Below are 17452 nucleotides of genomic sequence, written 5' to 3' on the forward strand. Positions count from 1 at the left end.
TGTCAGCTGAAACCACCTCTTTGCTCGGCTTCTTTTCCCCTGTTCTGCATCCCCTACTTCCCTTTAGGCTTCTCCTGAGAGCATCCTCTCAATAAATCACTTGGACAAGACTCCTTGTCCCAGGCTAGGCTTTTCTCCCCAAGACCTAAAAGAGAAGATTCTGGGTCTCCGTTTCCCTAGACAGAAAGTGAGGGAGTTGGCTCCGTTTTCACTGATGGGTCTATTTCATGAATACAGATTATAATTTCCAGGATATTTTTGTATACTTTGTACCCTGATATTCAGCTGTGTCTATTCTATACGCTTTCCTTTTCTTGTATTTCCCAAAGAGAGATTAGTTGAGAAGCAGTTAGGTATCTTCTAAGTCAAAATTTCTGAGCACTGAAATGTTTCTCCACTAGGGAGAGCAGGGGACAGAAGTCGGAACATTCCACCTTGCCTGGAGGAAATTATAGTAAACAAAACTTTTTGTTTAGGTGTAGAATACTCAACATTTTCTTGGTCAGGCTCATGTTTTCATTGCTTCCTCTATAGCAGACATCTTTTTAGCTTTGATAGAAATCTCCCAGGCTCAGCCTTTAAAAAAACCTTTAAAATCACACATCTGGGTGTTACATCATCATTGCACAGTATTTATGGACCAAAATAAACCCTATTAAGGTACAGTTTAAGAGAAGTTAGAGAATGTTTATTCATCGGGTATTGACAACCCTTGGAGGCCTGTGGAGGCTTCAGCTGCAATAAAAAAAAAACCCTCCATTATGCCGTATTTCTCTTGGCCCGTTAACTGATCACAGCGATGGACATTTCCTTAACTGCCCTTGCTCACTTTCATTCCTAATGAAAAATCAAATGAGGAAATAATGTGAATTTCCTTGTCTGCCTATTAATTTCCTTTCCATAAAATTGGCTGTCGCACAGTAGCCTAAAGGGGAAATGTGCAGGAATTCACATTTACAAGTTCTCTGTTTTCCCAACAGAAGAAAACGTATCCTTCTAGGGTCTGAATGTGATCTTTGGTTTACTGGACATTTGGAACCTGGCTTGTACACAGTTTCCTTGAGAGTGACAAGCAGGGACTCTGAGGAAGACAGGGATGTGGCAAGAGAAAAGAACAGGAGCTAGCGATGGCTCCTGCTGTGCCAGCCACGGGACGGGCATTGTTTAGCTTAACTGTCACAAGAGCTGCGCAAGGCACCTGCCGCTCTCCTCATCAAAGGTGAACAAACAAGTTCCAAGTTTTACACGCAATAGGTGTGGGGCAGGCCTCTGGATGTACCTCTTCAATTCATGGACTCCCCGTGGGAAATGAATTCATTTGTTAGGTGAGAGTAGATTTAATCGGATAATTACATTAAATGGTCAAGTTCATAAACATAGATTCATAAATAGGATGAGAAAAACTGTAAGTCAATTGACAGTTTAAAAAATATTTATGAAAAAAATAAAATAAAATAAATATTTATGATGTTAAATGGCAGGCTCAACTTTATCAATTCAGTTAAAAAAAAAAAAGTTTCAACTCTCCCAGGTTCAAAAATGTAACTGACCTGTTAGTATAGGCTCATGGAATGGGAACATAGAACAAAATACAAAGAATACTAGATTTCCTTTTCCTTCTCGCAGACAAAATGCCATTTTCTATTGATTGTTAATTTTATTATGTCCTTTGAAAAAAGGCAGTACAGATATTATCAAACCTATTTTGTACATTGTGAAAACTACGCAACAAAGGACTTAATTAACATGTTGAATCACTTACTCAGTGAATGTCAGACGTAACATTAGCACAGAGACTCAGCTCTGTAGTTTATCATAGGCCATTTGTTCTTATGGAAGGCTCTTTGGAAATACACGAGCTCTCCAGATGCAAATGCACATTAATTAATTAACTCCATAATTTTGTAGTGTTTACAGTGTACCAGGGTCACAGGAACCATGGGATACACAAGAGTATCTTGAGCTTGCACCCATCCTTAACGGTCTTCCAAGCTGGTCAAGGGATAGGACAAACTACTTGAAAACCAGTTTTAGTCCCTTTCTGAGTTATGCTCTAATGAAAATCACTGTTAGGGGAGTGGTACATGTGAGAATTCAGAGGTGTGAAGACTCCACGTGGTTATGGATAGGTGTCACAGTCAATGGTAGGAGGTAAGTTTGGGCTGGGATTTGGAGACTAGAGATAGATGGAGAAGAAGAAGGAGTAGAAGGAGAGAGAATAGGGACCAGGTGAACAAAGATGCAGATGTGGACAGGAACCCAGCACCCTGGAGAACAGAGTGGATGGAATGGAAGGTTTATTTTTGGGGGTAGTGGCAAACACATTTGGAAAGAAGGACCAGGGACCAATGGCGTAGGACCTCCGAGGCCCAGCGAGGTGGTCTGTGCTTAAGCCTGCAGGCACAGGGAAGCTTTTGAGGACTTCTACACAGCAGAGTCATCTAATGCGGATAGTGTTATAGCAAGATGAATCTGAAGAGTATACAGTCGGAATGGAAGAAGAGGACTAGATCAGGCAGGAAGATGAAATAATACATGTGAAATATGTAATGCAAGCTAGTCCTGATACCATTCTTACAATCTTTGCATTAGCAAAGAGGGCACAGTTGAAAAAAGAGAAGGAAAACTGATGGAGTAAGTTATCAGGATTGACAGGGCATGACCAGGAGCCTTTGTGGACAGAGTAGCTTTCTCTTTCTCTGAGGTGGGAAGGAAGTGGGAGGTGATAGGTGGGGATCCAGGGAAGTTTATAGACCAGATGTCAGGGAAGCTCTCTGACACTGATTACACACTTGGCTTTGCTAGAGTTCCCCATGTGGACCATAAAGATGAGTCGGACACCGTCTCGGTACTCTCCCTTCTCAAACATTCACTCTATTTAAATGAAGAAAGAGATACTTAACCTTATGCTTTTGAAATTCAAACATGCCCAGCAGCGGCCTACAAAAGGCAAAATTCTGGCAGTAGGCATTCCTTAGGGGATTTAACTGCTGGCCTTGCTTAGAATTGGTGGTGCATGATGGTAATAAAAGTTAGTCTGACTTCTAGGTAGGTTTATTATCATGTTTAAATCATCTATAGAAAATGACCACCTTATTGCTTTCATCTGAGCAGATCTCTTCGATCACCCCGCCCTTGGTACATCACCAATGCCCAGACACCTGCTTTAAGGTTTTCTTTGAGGCAAACATCAATGTATAAAACTAATTGGGGTGACAAAAGACAAAGAGCCTGAAGGAAGCAAAGAAGTCAAGTTTACCCCTTCATATCACAGATGAGGAAAGTGAGGCCCAGATAGGTGCATGACTCACATGAAGCCACTGAATTCAGCAATGGTGGAGCTGGGTCTGGCATCCAGTTCTCTCGATTCCTGATTGGCCTCAGGGAGAAAGTTCCATCTCATCTACAGCCCAAGACAGCAATCTAGTGGTGCCCAACTAAGAAAATGGTACCTGGAGACCCACATGGATCCATCCAGAAACCAACTAGTATTTTGGGGGATGAGGAAGATTTGATTGCTCTCCATTCTTCTTCTGTTACGGAGTCAGATGTTCTCCCTTTACAGGACTTTGGAGATCACTGCAACAATACCTTTCTTTTTACTTCATTCACTGTTTTTTAGTAATACTTAACAAAAAAATTTGAATCACCACCTTGTCTTCTGAAGTTCTTATATTTTCTGAAGGGATGTGACGTGTGTGTGTGTGTGTGTGTGTGTTATAGGAAATATAATAAAAATTTAGAGATGTGATCTAAAAACCTAAGGCAACAAAAAGGACAGTGACAGAAAATGAAGATATAGGAAAGTAAGAGGAGAATGAACCAGGGAGTGTACCTTGAAAGCCTCTCACTTTCCCCACTACCCTGACATGCAATATTAGATATAATATCAATTATATTTTAAATATAAACAGGAAGCTTCTTATTTTAAGAAATTCTATGGGGAAGATTTACTTAATATTTTGAGGAAGTAAAGAATTAGCCCCTCATTTATATACCTTGCATATCCTGGTTTTCATATGTTGATTTTGCTTTATTTATTTTTATTTTTTTTAAAAAGATTTATTTACTTCTTTTAGAGAGTGAGAGCATGAGTTGGGGGAGTGGCAGGGGGAGAGAGAGAGAATCCTCAAGCAGACTCCCCGCTGAGCATGGACCACGACACAGGGCTTGATCCCAGGACCCCAAGATCGTGACCTGAGCTGAAATCAAGAGTCAGATGCTCAACTGACTGAGCCACCCAGGCGCCCCATGTTGGCTTTGCTTTAAATGAGAATGTCAGCATAAGTACATCGCAAAGGCAGGTAAGGCAACAGAAACAATATCATGGATCTTGAGATATTTACTGTTCATTTGCTCAAAGGAAGCAGAGGGAAAACTTTATAAAAAAAATTATCTGTGACATTGAGCGTTTCTACCTTACTCCAAACAATGTGGACTTTGTCAGGAAATACCCTAAGTTTATTTCTAGTCCTTCTGCCTACCAGAGTTTTGATGACAATTAAAGAAGAGAGTATTACATCCGCAGCCCTCAAAATGTACCCAATAAGTGATTACAGAAGCTGTCCTGGAGTTGAAGATGACTGTGGCTTGGGTCTCCACTAGCTAAAGAGAATCTGATGTAACTAAAAGATTTTTGTAACACAGCTAGATTCTTTGGGGGGACAAGAAAGACTACACCTCCTGGTGTCCCTTTGGTGGTGAGCAATTTTACCCAAGATGCCAATCATCTCTGCTTCTATCATTTTTAATTGGTGAATATTCTTTAAAAAAAAAAAAAAGCAACCTGTAGCGGGATACAGAAAAGCTCTTACCTCTCCTGAAGTCCTATGGGCTTCATTTTGAAAGGAGAAGCACAGACAGAGGTGGTAGCTTTGATCTCAGGAGTGTACCGGCCTTGCGGGTCCACAACCACATTCAGCACCTCTGGGGCTTGCTCGGGCTGGACCATGCTGTTGACCACCTTTGCCTCAGACTGTGCTGGTTGTAATGCAATGGGCGATAGGTGGATCTCCTGGTTTTTCTCTTTATCTTGTCGCAAGGAAAGCTGAAATTTTTCTTTTAATCTGTAAAGAATCTATAGAAGGAGATATACAGGCTTGTTTTTTCACACTGAACAACAAAATATGATCTCCTCCACCCCAACCCAGAAGACAAACTAAAATGGAGGTTTAATGATAATATACCCAAGCAAAGCCTTCTAGAATGATTTCTCAGTTGTGTGGTACTGAGATTTTTCTCAAAAAGGATATAGTTGGTATTTCTAGTTATTAAATAAATATGTCCATGAATCTAGTCCTCAAATATATATTCAAAAGAAAATTGGCTAATTTTATAAAAGTGCCAGATGTCAGTTTGATTCACATGCAAGTTTTTACTAAAAATGACTGAAAGGGAAGGCTGATCGAAGGAATAGCCATGAAATAAGGGCTTATGACATTTATAGAAATAGACCTCTGCATCCAGTACAACATGTGAGAAGAAAATCTTATAAAATATTAGTGAAAAGGGGCGCCTGGGTGGCTCAGTCTTTAAGTGTCTGCCTTCGGCTCAGGTCATGATCCCGGGGTCCTGGGATCGAGCCCCGCGTTGGGCTCCCTGCTCCGCGGGAAGCCTGCTTCTCCCTCTCCCACTCCCCCTGCTTGTGTACCCTCTCTCGCTGTCTCTCTCTGTCAAAAAATAAATACAATCTTAAAAAAAATTAGTGAAAAAATAGTTATGCTATATATCGTAATTTCTTTTTTATTTTATTATTTTTTTAAGATTGTATTTATTTATTTGACAGAGAGAGACACAGCAACAGAAGGAACACAAGCAAGGGGAGTGGGAGGGGGGAAGCAGACTTCCCGCTGAGCAGGGAGCCTGATGCGGGACTCGATCCCAGGACCCTGGGATCATGACCTGAGCCGAAGGCAGACGCTTAAGGACTGAGCCACCCAGGTGCCCCTATAAATCGTAATTTCTTGTGTTGGTAAATATCCCCACTAGTCATGTAGTAACTTGAATATCTGGTAACTTCTTCAAAAAATTAAATTTAGGGCACCTATCCAAGGATAATTTGGATAACCAGAATTTTATTTTTTAACCTCTTTCCCCTTTTAAATTGTTTTTAAAGATTATTTATTTATTTATTTGAGAGCGAGACTGGGAGGGGTAGAGGAGCAGACTCCCTGCTGAGCAGGGAGCCCAATGCAGGGCTCCATCACAGGACCCCAAGATTATGACCTGAGCTGAAGGCAGACGCTTAACCGACTGAGCCACCCAGGCACCCCTCTCCTTTTTAAATTTTTAATGCATGTAGGAAAATGCAAACATACCACTTTCTCCATTCTCAGACCCCTTTCTGGAATGGCTAGTTCAATTCAGAAACGGTAGGATTGTCATTTTTAAACATTTAAAGGTATCAGACTGACTTTGCTGGGACACTCTGTGGACCAAATTGTCAGAGAAAAGTCACTGTAAACAATAAACCAGACTAAAGGAGAGAGAAGTGAGTCTTCAGAACTATTTTCGGTGCCCACCTAATGTCACGTATCGTGAGAGGTCCAGAGTATTCTGTTCTGGACAAAATAAACTGCACCCTTGTTCTTATGAAATTAGGGATATGGAGTGAAAAAAGTTCTCAGTTAGGGATGGCTGAGTGGCTCAGTTGGTTAAGCATCTGCCTTCAGCTCAGGTCATGATCTCAGGGTCCTGGGATCGAGCCCCTCACTGGGCTCCCTGCTCCGTGGGAAGCCTGCTCCTCCCTCTACCTGCTGCTTCCCCTGCTTGTGCTCTCTCTCTTTGACAAATAAATAAATAAGATCTTTTTTAAAAAAAGTTCTCAGTTAAAAAGTATGTCCTTTGAAAGAAGAATAAATGTGAGGAGAAAACAGAGCAGTTTTTGTGACTGAGAAAAAAATGCATATTGCAAAAAATGCATGAATTCCACACCTTGATAAACTGAAGTTCGTGTGAATGAAACCAACAGGAAGAATGTTTCAAATGCATAAGGTCTCAGGAAATATGATACCTGTGTACATTTCCTGAAAAAAATTTACTCCAAGTACAAGAAAGATGACTCAAAATTAAGAACTGAAGAACTAGAAATTGTGATAGAAAAGGGAGCTTTGGAATTATGTAAAAATAGGGCAACGATGAAATTTAATTATGTCTCAGATCCAACATCTCAGGTTATAGTAAGAAGAGAGAAGTTTGGGCAGAGAGGTAAGAAATAGGAATGACTGTACATTAAGTGACTTTTAAATTAGGGATACGGAGGGAATCGGAGTTTGAATGGTCACTAAAGGTCTTTCTGACCTAATTATACACTTATAAAATTGCTGTTTAGCTGAATAATATGGCTTGCCCAAAGCCAGCAGCCAGCCGGGTCAGACCCAGGCCCTAAGGCAGTTCTGACTCGCAGACCCATGCACTTCCCACCACCTTACGTTACCTCTGGTGTTCTCTTCGCCGTGCCATAATTCTTAAAGATGGACTCTGAAAGAGTCTGCGGCAGATGTGGTTCTCACCACTGAGGTTTAACACCACCAAATTGATTCTTTGTGGATTGAAAGCTCTCTTTAAGGAAAAGGACTATGCACATAGGGAGTATAACTAGAAATGGATCTTATGAATTGAACTGACAGGAGATGAAAAGGAATCCTTATTGTCTTTTATCTGTTCACTTCCTCATAAACCGGAAACTTTTATACTGGTGGTGTTCATTGACAAAAGTAAGGTAAAGCTAAATCTTAAATTCTTGAAAGCGATGGGTGCTAAATATTCCTGTGAGAAATATTACTGCATAAGAAAAACAAAAGATGTCTAATACTAAGTGACAAATCTTCTTACTCTAATTAGACTTGTACAACCTATAGGATAGAAAATATTAAAGATAAATATCCTTACCCAGTGCATCATGCCCTAAGGATTGGGAGGTTTTTAATTTACTGCTTCTCTTCAGTTTCTATAACCCTCAAAAGGCACTTGGTCACCACTCTGCACAAACAAAACCCACCTTAGAACAGTACCAATCAGATAACACACATCTGCTAAGTTAAATATGTAATTACTAAAAGATGAGGCAACAGAATTTAAGGTGGGATAGCTTTTTATTATTTTTAAATTTTTAGCTTTTTTCATTTTTTAATTTATTACTATTTTAAAAAATATTTGTTTATTTAAGTAATCTCTACACCCAACGTGGGGCTTGAACTCACAACCCCGAGATCAAGAGTCACATGCTCCTCCAACTGAGCCAGCCAGGCACCCCTAGCTTTTTATTTTTTAATTGCAAGCCAGTCATTTTCCTGAATGAGAAGAGAAACAAATACATCTGTACCTTTACAAAAATATCTTTAATAAAAGATACTGCATATATTATATATTCTAAGTTCTTCACATCTAAATATAATATGTACATCAGAGCATGTGCTTGCCTGTTTACATTTGGGTTTTGGAGAAGCAGATTTCAAAAATGAAAATGAGAAAGCCAAGGAAATATCAGCCTTCTCGATAGCTCTTGACAGGTCACTTTTATGGTTTTATTGGTGTAGAACAAGCTCTAGTCCAAAGTCCTTCTTTACTTTAAGAGCTTATGTTCTTGATGAAGGACCTTTGTCACACATTTTACAGTCAACTGTTTACTTCATCTCTGGTGATAGGTCAACTTTTTAATCTACATAGTATGTGTACAAATTGATTTACATCTTTAATTAGGGAAAAGCAGAACCGGGAGAATATATAATGCTTATAAGGCACTTTGAAAAATCCTCAAGAGAGAGATTGGGCTGTCTGGCAAAATGTGGAAAGAATTGAAGACATTGAGACCAGGCAATGGGGCCGTCATCATGGAATTAAGCTGTGAGGGAGTAGTTCTCAACCAGCTGGGCATTAGCCCTTTGGGGGCAATTTGGCAACGTCCAGAGCTGTGTTTGGTTGTCATACTGGGGTGTGTGGTGAGGCGCTGTTGGCATCTAGTGGGCAGAGGCTAGAGATGCTGCTAGATACCCTACAGTGCCCAGGACAGACCCTCTTCCCCCAGTAGAATCACCCAGTCCTAAATGTCAATAGTACCACTGTTGAGAAACTGGGATAAGGGCTCTTAAAAATCATCTGGTATAATCTCCTTATTTCACATTTAGACTCAGAACACTTGAATGACTTCCGGAAGGCTAGAAATAAAGTCTAGAATCCAACTTTCTTGACTTAATGCCTGTGATCATTCGACTCTACTGTTTCTTCTAAATCCCCACATCTTTCTTCTCTACGCCTTTCCCAAAGCCTCTGGAAAAATGTGTCAGAGATTCTTCTCTGTGCAGATCAAAGCCTGGAATATAGCATATGCATATTTCTCTCTGTGAACGCACTTTGTTGCAAAGTTCAACCTAAAAGCTTATTATAGAATGGTAAATCAGTAGCTTTGGTTTTACCTTGTTTGAATCTCAGGATGCATAAAGTCATTTGGTCATTTGGAAAAGGAAAACAGGAATATTGAACAAGAGAGGAACTGTAAAAGTCAAACTATACCAAGAGATAAAAAATAATAGCAGGAAGAAGAGAGCCAGAGGAACACAGAAATGGGAGGAAAGCTACCAAAAAATCCTATAAAGCTCTTTTGCTGCTTATAATTTTCATTTAAAAAAATCTCATAAGTGTACACGTTAAACTTCCACAATGCTATAATGGCAGGTATATTTCAATAAAAAAATAATCCCTTAAGTAAGTAACACAAAACATCTGTTTGAGTTAAAATATGTTCCAATTTTAAAATGTTGCCATCAACTAACAGCCCGTTGTATTTTCTTTACAGTATTTTACAGTTAGTTCTGAAAGAGTTCATTCATTCATTTCTTTAGTTGAGTAGACATGAGTCAATTGCTACTACATTCCAGAAGCAACATTGCAGGTGCAAAGACAGCACACAACTCTAACTTCTGAGAATTCACAGGCTTCCAGAAGAGACAGATGTGGGAAAACTACACCCAGTAAAAGATAATATAGGCATTTTCATCATCATCCCCTTTGTGGCCCGAAGCAGATGTTCACAAGACAGAGTGTGAGGACTTAAAGAAATCACAGTTTGACTCCTTTATACATGGAATCATGGTAAGGAGCCCAGACTTTTAATCCAGACAGATTTGGGTTTGAATTCCAACACCTCTTCTCTCACTCCCCCTGACATAGGATGTTCTGACATAGGATTTCCTGCCTCAGGATTTCCTTCCTACCAAGACCATGACTAGAAAAACTCTTTGCATGGCATATGGATGGATGGCTCTTCTACGGGTCCAACATGCCAGAACTTTTGTTGACCCAAAGAGCTGTTTTCATGTATTTTCTAAAATTGCTTTCTGGAAGCGATCTAGCTTGTAGACATCTCTACCTATATCTCATACATGCCTCTGCACTTCGTAATAAACCTCTAAGTACACTGGAAGGTTTAATTTCGGTGATAAATGGTGTCCTTTCTATTGTTGATTGAAGTTTAATAACAAATTCTTCTCAGTAATAAATTTCCTCCACCTAAAATAGACTGAATGGATTGGAAATTGCCCACACATTTTTTTCTTGGAAAATCGTATTTGTCTATTTATTGCTCCACCCACTCTAGATTCACATTTGAGAGGTGCTAAATAAGTCACACGTTTAAAAATGTCATGCATGTCTAATTTTATGCCTGGCAACATACATTTTTTTTATTTTAAGGAAAGTAAACAATATGCCACATTTAAAAAATTTTGCCAAGCCTTATGTTATCGTTACACAGCACACGTAATCCACCATCACAGCAATCTACCTATAAAATTTCATCTTTAAAAAACGAAAAACCATATGCTTTTTGTTTCTGTGGTATGTCAGAAGGCTGGATGCAAATAATGGCATTTGATCTCTCATAAATATAATTTTTGCCAGGGGGAAAATTCTGTGCTATATCTTTTCCTCTGCCATGGAATCAACAAAATTATGGGAAACAGAATCGGAATATTACGTGTTTGAAAATTGCAGAAGTGATAGCGTAACTATTACTGAGAGAGCCAAGTTAAAAGACTTACTTTAAATCAAGGTTATTATCAAAAACACTTGAACATTTACGCAGGTAAACTTACTTTGGAGAATCACATTTGACAAGTCCCTAAATGTGAACTGTTGACTTAGCAGTGGTATAGCTGCATCAGATAAACCTAACTTCACCTTAATCCTGTCTAGTAGGTAGTATTTTTCTATCTTCCTAAGTACTGCTGGTTTCTCTGTTAATTTCTTAAAGTGACCTCTTCTTATTAAAGTTTAAGATTGTGGGGCGCCTGGGTGGCTTAGTCGGTTAAGCATCCAACTCTTGTTGATTTCGGCTCAGGCCATGATCTCAGGGTTGGGGGATCAAGCGCCAGGTCGGGCTCCACGCTCAGCACGAATCTGCTTCTCTCTCTCTCCCTCCACTCCTCCCCCAGCTCAAATAAATAAAATAAAATATTTAAAAAAATTAAGGTTGTGTTTGAAAGATATTGTTCTATTTCTTTCATTTATTCAAGCACGACTGGAACACACATCAAAAGAATTGCTTCTGTCACTACCCCCACCCCCAACTTATTCCTCTCCTAAGAAATGGGAGCTCCATCACCCAGGTCCTCAGCCAAATACAAGAGGAATCAACCTTAATTTCTTTCTTTCCTTCTCCCTGAGAATCAGTACACAGCAAGTCCTGTTGTTTCCATCTGCAAATAAATCTCAACTGTTCACTTCTCTCCATCTCCACCGCCATCCTTACTCTGGGCCATTATCATCTTTGTCATCAGGCTAACACAATGGCTTCCAAGAAGAGTCCTCCTGCTCACATACTTCACCTTGTTGCTCTGTCTCCAACCACTCTCCACCAGCAGAGTGCCTGCTCTGGTAAATACACATGTCAAATAACATCAAAGCTCTGCTTAAAACTTTCAGCTTGCACCCTTCTTGTTGAACCCAGAGTAGCTTCTTTCTACCCCAGCAGCTCCACCCACCATATCCTCTGCCTGCGACGCCCTCTCCCCATATTTTCACATGTCTTGGAAGTCTCAAAAGTGCTCTGTACCACTCACTCACTATTATGGTATACCTTCGCGGCATTGAATAGTATTTGATTTTAAAAAGAAATGACCAGACTTTATTTTTGAAGAGCAGTTTTAGGTTTACAGAAAAACAGCAGAGTACAAAGTTCTCACATACCCGTACTCCCCTACTTACCTAGAAAATTTGCCCCATTAACATTTGGCATTAATGTGGTTACATGTGTTACAATTGATGAGCCAGGATTGATATAATTAACTGAAGTCCCTAGTCTAGATTAGGGCTCACTCTTGGGGTTGCAAATTCTATGGATTTTAAGAAATCCATGATGTCATGTATTCACCACTACAGTGTCATACAGAACAGATTCACTGCCCTGAAACTCTGCTGTGCACCACCTCTTCATCTCCTCCCCTGCAACCTCTGGCAACCACTGAGCTCTTCATTGTCTCTATGGTTTTGCCTTTTCCAGAAGGTCAAATACTTGGAATCATACATATGTCCACTATTTGATTAAAAAAAATACTAACTTAATTATTGTCTGTGTCTGCCTCCAGAGTATAGGCCCCACAAAATAGGGATCCTGTCTGTCTTGTGCTCTCCTTGGCCACAGTACCAACCACAGGTCCACAGTGGATCCTCTGCAGGAAACTGTGGATTGAATGACTGGATGAATCTACCTGTCAACCCACTAGAGAGCAATCACCTATACTTTTGAAACATTCCTTTCTCGAATTGTTCCAGTAACTTTGGAGCAGACTTATCTGGGTTTCTGGCTTTTACATTGGTGCTTTGCAGAAATTGGGAAAATAAGTGTTGTTCTCTGGTCTCGAGTGGTTAAGAGTGTGGCCATGACAGCTCCTTTGCCCCAGGCGACCAGTATGTCCTGTAGGGATTTCTCCAGTCATGCTGGACATGCAAGGGCTCCTTGAGTTAGAGAGGCAGAACTTGGATCGTGTCCTACAAGGTAAGAGCAAACTCTGCTCTGCCACTTCCCTCCTTGCCTCTGCTCTGCTCAATCTTATCCCTTTCCTGCCTGAACAATCTCTACTTTGAGCACCGGCTACTATTCTATTCTCCTCTTCCTCACATCTTTTCATCTGTGAAGCAGAAAAACACTCTAATTGTGACTGATGAGAGAGAAAACAGCACTCAAGATTTCCTGTATTAAGGAAAAGAAGAACCAGATATTTTAAAGTGCAATTAACTATAACAAAAAACCCACACCTTCTAAAATACTAAAAAATGTCCCACGGTCTCTGCCACAGTTTCCCTAAAATGTCCAGCTTTGTCTCCTTAAAATTTTTTCCCCTAATCTCCACCATTTAATACACAAAAACTGATTTTCTTATTCAATTCTTAAATTCTTCTTTTGTTTATTGTGTCACAATTTTTAGAAATCTTCTTTTTACAAATCTTCTCATAGGAGACAGATGCCTCTGAATTCATGATGATGGAAGCTTGAGGATGTTCTTACTACTTCCTACATTTAGACTCGAGGAAATATACCCATCATCACCCTATCCAAGGCCTTAATTGTTTTATATCCTTCAAGTTTAGACCTACACAGCCTCTGTCTTTCCCACCTAAGCCCTAATCTTTCTAACATAAACCCCTTCCCAGCAGGGGAAGCAAAAATGAACAAAACCCAATAAGACACTTAGCAACACTGTTGGTTGTGGAAACAGTAAGTAATATGTCTTTGGGGGGACATTTAAAAGCTAAGAAGGAATATTTTTGAAAATGCATACAATTAAAAAGAACATAGCACAAAGGAAAAAATATATTAAAACCCATTTGTAAACTTCAAATATTTTAAATTACATCACAGAATTTTCAAAAGAATAGGAAAATCTTACCACTGTATTTGAAAAGGATCTTTTAACTCATTCAATACCAAATAGCACTGCCTAGTCCTAGTTTAGTGGGTTTATTCTGTGTTCCTTTTTTTTTAAATTAGAAAAATACTTTTAAAGGCTACACACTTGTAATTTGTAATTTAGGGAGCTATTTGCAGTGTATACTTTTATACTTTTTGTATTCATTCACCTAAAAATTTAGTTGACAGTGAATTATCTGGTCTTTGAGCCTATAATCATCTCCTTTTAATGCCTAGAATTTCATAGAATGCTATCTAGGTCCTTTAAAAATAAGGAAATCAACCACTACTAAAGACATAGTCTTGCCCCTAAGACATGTTTCTTTTTCAAATTTTTCCTGAGTTCCATAAAGATGATATAAAATAATAAATAAAGTAAGCCCAAAGTGTGCCCATGAGACTTTACTGACTTTGAGGGCTCCAGTGACCTGGGTAAATCACCTCCCAAAGCTTCATCCGAGGTTGATCAAGTTACTAACAGCCTCATTGCAATTACAGCCTTATTCTGCAGGTCAGAATCCGTAATTCCATAGGTTTTCCTTAGCTATCACTGTCAGATAGGAATATTCCCAATCTAACAGGATTGTAGCCTTGCTTCTGTTCCCAGGTTGTTCAGCATTCATTTGAATGGCAGTGTATCCAATAATAAACAGTGGCTCGGTAAGGGATAAAATATAGAAAGAAGCACACTTACCATCAAACACGTTACTATAATAACAAAGATGCTGAGAAAAATGACAACAGCATAAAATCCTTCTTTGCTCCAGATTTTGTCCGCTTCATGCTGCCCTTGTAAAACATTTTTCTTTAAAAGCAAAACAGAAAGTCCGACGTTAAATGAGAATTTGAGGAGAATGGCGTTCTTATCAGAAACTAAACATATTTTTAGCTTTATTCCATTCAGTGTAGTAGAACACACCTACATCCCCCGCAGCCAGAGCTGCTTCTCCAACTGATCTAAGACAAGGACTGCCATCCGTATACATTAAGAGATGATTTTATCTCGTGTCCAGGAGTGAGCATGCCTGACATGCCACATTGGGTCCTGGACTTCGTAAACATCCCTCCACCAATCTCTTTTGGAAATTACCTGGTTCATAAAGTAAAAGAGTTCTGTTCTTTTCTGTGTTGAGGAAATTTTTTCTGAGGCATTCCTTACTCTGTTTTCAGTCCCCTCCCACAACACCAACACCCTGGCTTACGTGCAGCTCTTGACTTTTAAACAAAAGTGAAACAGGTGCAAACAAAATCTCATGATGCCTTTATAAACAGAGCAACAATGTCGGCATCGTTTTTTTTTTCTCTTTCATCAAATCTTTTTTTTTTCCTTGAAATGCGGTCCACTTTGTCAAAATCTGATTAAATTTCACCTCAACCATACACATTGTTAGGGTATTATATTTTATTTAAGGCAACAGAGAACATCAAAAGTCCAGAACTGTTTGGTGATAAAACGTAAAATAAATAGTTTTATTTATGCTTTTAAAATTTTTTGGCTTACTACTCAGTGGGTGAAAGGGTAGAGAGGAAGCTGAATATAATGTGAATGAATGTCTTAGATTTATACCTACTAGTATCACATCTTAGAATGCAATTAAATTTTATAATTCAGTGAAATTTATAGATTTATAGTTAAGGAAACTTTCACTTTGAAACCAAATGGTCTATGGTTAGGAAAAACATAAATGCTAAATCAAGTCAAATGCTCCCACGCCTCTAAAATTCCAATTTGTTAAAGTATGCTTTTTATTTCCTTTAGTGAGAATACTTGTCTGTCCTTGGATCTTGTCTCCAACAATTAAGAAAGAATTGAGCAACAGGATATTGAATGATGAGAAACCACATGAAGAGAGGTTGTGGAGAATGAGAGGTTATCATGGACACATGGGCGCAGATGAGCGCCCAGCTTAATGTGACCACCGGGGTGACTTCAGCCTCTACTACGTGGAAGATCCACCTAGCCGATCCTTGTCAACCCACAGGATCATGAGAAATCAATAGCTGTCTCAAAAAAAAAAAAAAAAAAAAGCCTTGAACAAAAACCTGTCCTTGTAGGTGTCTGAACTTTGAAATCATTGTTATTTTTTCAAGACTTTTTAAAAAATAAAATACATTCAATGTTTGTAAATTAGACAAAAAGAATATTTGCCTTAAAAGAAACTACTTTTATCCTGGAACTCAAGTGAGTGCTGCTGGGGACTTGAACAAAACAGAACAGAAAGGATCTTAGAGTTCAGTTGTGATTATAAAAATGACCTGAAGGAGTTAAGTTTCTATTTCCTTTGCTTATAAAACACTGATATGCTCACCATAACATCTTGCCTACTTTCTAAGACACAAATTCATAGATACAATAAATGACTTGTATATCTTTTATTAGGATTTTATTTATTTATTTAGAGAGAGAGAGAGCGAGCATGATGGGGGTGTTGGGGGGGCTGAGAGGGAGAGGGAGAAGCAGGTTCCCTGCTGAGCAGCTCAATCCCAGGACCCTGAGATCATGACCTGAGCTGAAGGCAGATGCTTAACCTACTGAGCCACCCAGGCGCCCTGATTTGTGTATCTTCTAAAAACATGTAAGTGGTAAGTTGAGGGAGAATCTGAAAATACTTCCTCAACGACATGATTAGAAACCAAGTATCTGGGGCACCTGGGTGGCTCAGATGGTTAAGCGGCTGCCTTCGGCTCAGGTCATGATCTCAGGGTTGTGGGATGAAGCCCTTGTTGGGATCGAGCCCTCGTTGGGCTCCGGGCTCAGTGGGGAGTCTGCTTCTCCCTTTCCTTCTGCCTCTCCCCTTGCTTACATTCTCTCTCTTTGTATCATTCTGTCTCAAATGAAAAAATCTTAAAAAAACAGAAAGAAAGAAAGAAACTAAGTATCCTGCTGGAAAGGAAGTCTTGGATTCAAGTGGTGACTTGTCTTTTACTCTTTGACCTCAGCCAGATCATATTTAATACAACGCCTCTATAAACATAGCTGGAAACTAACAGAAAAGAAAACTCTTGTAAAAATCAGTTATAAACATGGAAATGAGTTTTTTTTACAGGCAACTAAATAACATCTATTGCTTGCCATAAAAGCAAACTAGTTAAGCCTTCAAGTAGGCAGCCTAAACTTGTCAAATTTAAGTATGAGGATAGGAGCTTTAGTTCATGTAAAATTTGGATTAAAAGGGGTGGTTAGGTGGGTGGAAAGAGATTTTGTGTTCCTAACCTGATTTGCTTCATTTCTTTTTCTTTTTTCTGCTATAGTTCGACACCTCCTGGAATATCAACTTGCTCCTTTCTGCTTAAGACAAATCTGTTTTGTTTTCTCTTTTAACCAAAGCGGTGCTGAAGGAAGAATTAACCTCCTACCCCCACACCCCCACTCCTAGTTAGAAAGGCACATGTTTTGAACTCCTAGAACTTAGTCACTGCACTTTCTTGGTAAATAGATTTCCTCCTGAGTCATGCTATTACTCTGAGCACTACTATATTTGTACAGAGATCTAAAAAAATTGATAAGGACAAGGTAATAAATGGAAAAGTTTGTAGTTAAGATCCCAC

General features: G+C 39.3%; 1 protein-coding gene across 1 annotated transcript in view; it reads right to left on the minus strand.

Moving 5' to 3' along the window:
- The window catches only part of PTPRR (protein tyrosine phosphatase receptor type R), a 240372-nt gene that overhangs the window by 83039 nt on the left and 139881 nt on the right, over positions 1-17452 (minus strand). The window contains exons 5-6 of the mRNA XM_028110864.2: positions 14598-14708; positions 4815-5077 (exon numbers count right to left, since the gene is read on the minus strand). Of these exons, the coding sequence (XP_027966665.1) occupies positions 4815-5077; positions 14598-14708 (374 nt within the window). The remainder of the gene's footprint in view (positions 1-4814; positions 5078-14597; positions 14709-17452) is intronic.

The sequence above is a fragment of the Eumetopias jubatus genome, unplaced genomic scaffold (assembly GCF_037043125.1).
Source record: "Eumetopias jubatus isolate StellerSeaLion01/CBP00866 unplaced genomic scaffold, mEumJub1_p1.0 scaffold_8, whole genome shotgun sequence".
Taxonomy (NCBI): Eukaryota; Metazoa; Chordata; class Mammalia; order Carnivora; family Otariidae; genus Eumetopias; species Eumetopias jubatus.